We start from the raw sequence: 6,000 nt of genomic DNA, 5'->3' as shown, positions 1-6,000 counted from the left end.
AAGAAAACAACTTAAATTTTATAAAATTTGCTTTTTGAGAAAAACCAGCACATTTTGGTTCTTTTCACATTTTTTCCTGGGTGGGTGTAAACTTTGCAACAGGCTAATATTGGTCTGAGGACTGACATTTGGAACTAAGGTACAGGTAATCTTTTGGTCATTAAAAAACATTGTTCCTTTAATAGCTTCAGGAGCTGCCTTCTCTGATTTTCATGAAGAGTCAGAATTGCTATTGATGAATAAGAAAACGGTAGTGAAGAGAAGTTATGTGTCGCTATTTTCAAATGAGCCCAGTGCATTTTTCTCCAGATTATGCAACCCCCACCCCCTTCAAGTTGCGGGGAATCTTTAGTCAATAGCATTGGTAATCAGGGCTTCCTTTTATTCCTTTCGCTTGGAATTCCTTATTGTACACAGGGAAATAATTCTCAGCCAGGTGCCTTATGAATTAATTCTCCCAGGGGTGCCTGGCTGGCTCAATCAGTAGAACATAGGACTCGATCTGGGGGTTGTAAATTTGAGCCCCACATTGGGTGTAAAGATTACTTACAATTAAAAAAAAATTCTCCCAGTTACAGAGAGTGAACGTTAATGGGAAAGAGCGGATCCATAGCAGATAATAAATATTGGTGTTCCTCAAGGCAATTTGCATACATCCTCATAAAACAAAAATTAGAGATTGTCATAACTAAAAGCATTTATTAAAAAATTACCAAGTCTTGGGGCATCTGGGTGGCTCAGATGGTTAAGCGTCCTCCTTTAGGGGTGCCTGGGTGGATTAGTGGATTAAAGCCTCTGCCTTCAGCTTGGGTCATGATCCCAGGGTGCTGGGATTGAGCCCCCACATCAGGGCTCTCTGCTCGGCAGGGGGCCTGCTTCCTCCTCTCTCTCTGCCTGCCTGTCTGCCTACTTGTGATCTCTATCTGTCAAATAAATAAATAAATAAATAAATCTTAAAAAAAAAAAAAAGCGTCCTCCTTTGGCTCAGGTCAGGATCCCAGGGTCCTTGCATCCAGCCCCACATAGGGCTCCCTGCTCAGTGGGGAGCCTGCTTCTCCTTTGCCTTCTGTTGCTCCCTCTGCTTGTGCTCTCTCACTCTCTCGGTCAAATAAATAAATAAATAAAATCTTAAAAAAAAATACTAAGTCTTGGGGTGCCTGAGTGGCTCAGTAGGTTAAATGTCTGCCTTGGGCCCTAGTCATGATCACAGGGTCCTGGGATAGAGTAGCAGGGAGTCTGCTTCTCCTTCTCCCTCTGCCCCTCCCCCACACACTCGTGCATGCTCTCTATAAAATAAACAAAATCTTTTTAAAAAATAGAAATAAAAAAATCACCAAGTCTTTTAAAATTAGTCCTAGTTGACTTCACATTTGCTACTTTTTAACAGGACTCCAAAATAAGTATTTCAACCTACAATCCCTGAATTTGGCGGTGTTAGTGGCAGTGAATATGGTAAATGGACATTCAATGACGGTAAGAAACATTCAGATTTATAATTTTTTAAAAAGATTTTATTTATTTATTTATTTATTTGGCACAGAGAGAGAGAGACTACAAGTAGGCAGAGAGGCAGGCAGAGAGAGAAGCAAGCTCCCAGCAAGGCCCAGCAGAGAGCGCAATGTGGGGCTGGATCCCAGGACTCAGGGACCATGACCTGAGCCGAAGGCAGAGGCTTAACCCTCTGAGCCACCCAGGCGTCTCCAGATTTATAATCTTTTGAAATTAAAATCACACTAATGGATGAATGAACCAATCCATTATTGTCAGATTTATGCTTAAATTCTTCCTACCAGCGCGTCAGCAGAACAGTGACAAGCACTTCGTCGAACTTCCCACTGCTTTCCTGGGACCCTAGCACCTTAGAAGGCTCAACATCTCTATTTAAACGTGGGTTCCTCCTAACACTAGGGGGAGACCAAGAGCCTTGGGACACCCCCAACACCAGTAGAGGGAGGCGGGACCTATTGTCAAGTCACGCCTTCCCCACCTGTGACTGGCACAGATACTATCCAATGGATACCGGGATAGGGCGCGCCGACGCCCCGCCCCCTTGAGCGCCCCGCGGCCCCCGAGGCAGCCTCTGGCTGTCTCTGCGGCGGCGACGGCCTGGGCAGACAGTGCGCCGTGCGCAGGCGCGGAGCCTAGACCTCGCTGCAGCCCCCATCGCCTCGGGGAGTCGCACCCACGGGGTCCGCCTGCTGGCGCGTCAGTGCTCTCCCCCTTGTCCACCCTGCCCGGTCCCCCCCAGCGCCCTACGCGCCCGGATGGCGGAGCTGCGGCCTAGCGGCGCCCCCGGCCCCGCCGCGCCCCCGGCCCCTGGCCCTAGTGCGCCCCCGGCCTTCGCCTCGCTCTTCCCCCCGGGACTGCACGCCATCTACGGAGAGTGCCGTCGCCTTTACCCTGACCAGCCGAACCCGCTCCAGGTTACCGCTATCGTCAAGTACTGGTATGCCCTGGGCCGCGGGGAGACGGACAGGGGCGGGCTGGGAAGTGTTAGAATCCCGGGGGCGAAGTCATTTGCGGAGGAGGGGGACGTGGAGAAGAATGGTTAAAGCAAAAGCACTGAGAAGGAGGGCGTCCTGCTGCGAGGGAAGGAGTTAAGGCTGAAGTTGGGAATGGGGACAAAGGGGTTAACGGAGCCTGTGGGTAGCGAAGGGTTAACGAGGGAGGGAAGATGAAGGGTTAATTGGGATTAGGAGAATAGAGTGAATTGGGGGTGTGTGTAGGAGCGGGGGAGTGCGATAGGAGGGGGGGAACTGTAAACGTGGTGAAAGGAGGGGGCGCCTGTAGGGGGTCATTAGTGGGCGAGGGGAAGCCGGGGGCGGGGGCGGCTGAAGTGGGATGAGGGAGGCGAGGCGGGGCCTGGGGAGCCTATGAGAGGGCTTTGGAGGAGTGCGGCTGGCGGAGCTCAGAGGGCTCGAGACTGCACAGGGTAGGGGTGGATTTGGGGACCCCCGCTTTCCCGTAGGTTAGGAGGGGAGCAAGTTGCGAGAGTTGTGCCTGTGGAGACGGGAGAAGGAAGTCTCCTTTTGATACCTTCCGCATGAGCTCAGACGTCAGTCATATCGGTGCAGTGCTTTTGCGTTTGAAGTTTCACGGAGCAACTTTTCTTGATAAACTTTCTGCTTACTCGGCACAGTTCTCTTTCTCCAAGCAGAGTTTCCTCTGGCTTTGCAGCTGCTTTGCTTTAGGACATTGGCTAGAACAGAGGCAGAGGCAGGGAGATCCATGTTTTGGCTAAGGATTGAAGGGGGGACCACAGTAAATAATGAAGGTCTGGGACTTTGCTACGGAGTAAAGAAGTAAGCAACATGTTAAGAGGAGCTCCCTGACCACAAGCTTCAGGATTTAGGCAACAGTTTCTCAGGAACGCTGACAGTAACCCTCAAGCAGCTCTGTTAAGGATCAGACCTGTTTACAGAAGGGCTGCCCTTGGGATAGGAATGGTCCTTTTTTGTTTTCCATTCCTGTTTGCAGGGTGTCTCTCTCTACAGCCTCTGGTCAGAACAGGTGTTTGAGAGACTCTGACTCTGCCTTTCTGGATCAAATTGAGGAGTTGGTTGAATCTGTCCAGAACAGCATTCGTGTAGGCACTGTATTAGATGATCCCCTTCACTGAGCTCTGAAAGACTGTTCAGGAAGCAGCATGGGATGTGGCCAAAGGGGCAGGTAGACCCAGTGGGGGAAGTTGATAGAATAAATGTCTTTGCTGGTTACCTCTCCATTTAGGACTGAATCTTCTCCAAGGTAACCTCTTAACTTCCTCCTGAGATGGCAGAAACTAGACTGTCTAGGGTTGAGGCTCGCTCCCTGGGTCACTGGGAGGATGTGAAGAGACTGACATCATGGAGGGCCTGGGGACCAGCCTCCTCCTATGGGAGGACCATGCCTGATAGCCAGGAGGAGATGTGATCAGCAGTATAGTTCTCTTCAGCAGGCAAACTGTTCTCTGGCTGAGAGGAGTATTTGAAGAGAGCTTCTGCATGAAAGCAGCTCTTGATAACTTAATAACCCATTCTCACTGCACGTCTATATTTATTTATTTATTTAAAAGATTTTATTTATTTATTTGACAGAGAGAAATTACAAGTACACTGAGAGGCAGGCAGAGAGAGAGAGAAGGAAGCAGGCTCCCTGCTGAGCAGAGAGCCCGATGCGGGACTTGATCCCAGGACCCTGAGATCATGACCTGAGCCGAAGGCAGCGGCTTAACCCACTGAGCCACCCAGGCGCCCCTGCACGTCTATATTTAAATATGTATTGTGATGAGCTGTGTTGGATTGTGTCATGAGAACAGAGGACCAGTTTCTGCGATGCCGTTTCTTCAGGCCCCTTGTGAGTGTGCAGAGAAATCACTATACAAACTTGGGCAACAGTTTTTCTGTCACTCAACTGGCCATGAAGGATAGAGTTGTGTGTGGTGATATTAAAGCACATACAAAGGACTGAGACTGATTTGGGCATTTTTTTTTCTTCCCTACTGCAAGCTTGTTAAACAGGCAGAACTTACCTTTAGAGATGGGCCAACATGTAATGACTAATAAAGAGCACTTTGTGAAATTAGAAATGCTGTCTAGATGCAGAAAAATATGAGAAGGAGCGGCTGAGCAGCTGGTTTTTGTAAGATTTGGAAGGGTTTGCATAAATAAGATTCTGAAATCAGTTCATTGACAAAGCTCACATTTGGGTTCCCACAAGGCCTTGTTCGAAATTTGACTAAGGCTACCCAGGTCTGGCTGTGGCCCAGGGTCCCTTGAGATTCATTTTCTTGTGACAGAAGATTGGCTCTTTGGCCAGTGGACCCTGGCCAGCAGGGACATCCTGGCTAAAAGCTGAGACTTTAGTGAGCAGGGAGCAGAAACATGGAGGCAGAGCTAGTACCCTGGAGTTCCTGCACGCCTGCAGCTGGCATGTGGAATGAGGTTAGGTGTTCAAAGAAGTAGGTTCAAGGAAGAGCATCAAGGGGTGCTCTGGGTCCTTGGATAACATCTTTTTCCAATTGCAAAATATGATTATTTTCTATATACTCATCTGTTTCCCCATCAGGTTTCTGAGTAAGTAGAACGACACTGTGCTTGGGGACAAGGCTAATTTTGCCTGACTCTTGATTATTCCTTACAGTTGTAGTTTTAAGGTAAAGTAGCACTCCTTGGTGCAGTATATCCTGAGAGAGGACTGCAGGGGGTATGGCAGATGGAGCATGGAACCGTGGATACAGTTTGGATACAGTTTTGCCACTTTTTGCTGGATGGACCTAGGTTGAAGAAGGGGCAAGGCTGGGAATCTGGAGCAGGAAACCAGAGCAGACATGGAACCTATAGTCACTCCCATGTGTTATGGGGTTCTGCATCTATCTTGTGGTTGTTCCAGGGATAGCTACCCTTTTGTTTCCTTCTTCCCCCAGCAAACTTTTCTATATTCAGCTGGTTGTGGAAGTATTCAAATGATTTGGCCAAATCAGAGTTAAGGAAAGACATGGTGATTTGTCCCTTTTCCTAATCTACTCAGTTGAGAGTCTTAGCTATCTGTAGCAACTTTATAAAAGTTCTATAAATAACTTAGCATTTAGCACTTAGTTCTTAGCACTAGTAGAAAATAAGGATTTCTGTAAAGGCAGGTAATACCCTGGCAAAAGAGGATGAAACCAGACCTACTGGTTTTAGATAGTACTTAAATTGCATGATACTGGCACTCTTGCTGGGATCACATGTAACATGCCTTTATTTGGTTATTAGTGTTCCTTCAGCATATTATCCCAATTGCAAAGTACAGTCCGTCAGTGTCCCAGGGGCAGGCAAACTTTTTGCAGTCTGTGGGACAGTCAGATATCCGAGGCAGCTCAAATGCACAGTGTTTGTGAGCTAAATGCAGACTTCCTTCCGCTGATGGTTTCCATTTAGGCTGTTTCTCAAGTCTACCAAGTTTCCCTATCCATTCTGAAGAAAAGCAGGAGCTTTTTTTTCTTCTTCTTTTTTTTTTTTTTAAAGAGCTCTAATTGCT

General features: G+C 48.0%; 1 protein-coding gene across 4 annotated transcripts in view; it reads left to right on the top strand.

The window, feature by feature from the left end:
- Nucleotides 1–2,044: 2,044 nt before the first annotated feature.
- The window catches only part of SUFU (SUFU negative regulator of hedgehog signaling), a 114,823-nt gene continuing 110,867 nt past the window's right edge, over nt 2,045–6,000 (top strand). For all 4 annotated transcript variants that reach the window (XM_004749373.3, XM_045069026.1, XM_004749372.3 and 1 more), the window contains exon 1: nt 2,045–2,446. In XM_004749373.3, the coding sequence (XP_004749430.1) occupies nt 2,265–2,446 (182 nt within the window). In that variant the 5' untranslated portion in view covers nt 2,045–2,264. The remainder of the gene's footprint in view (nt 2,447–6,000) is intronic.

The sequence above is a fragment of the Mustela putorius genome, unplaced genomic scaffold (assembly GCF_011764305.1).
Source record: "Mustela putorius furo isolate JIRA1106 unplaced genomic scaffold, ASM1176430v1.1 tig00003909_pilon_pilon_pilon, whole genome shotgun sequence".
In the NCBI taxonomy this organism is placed as follows: Eukaryota; Metazoa; Chordata; class Mammalia; order Carnivora; family Mustelidae; genus Mustela; species Mustela putorius.
Note: the sequence above shows the minus strand (reverse complement) of the source record. Positions and strands in the feature narration are given on the sequence as shown.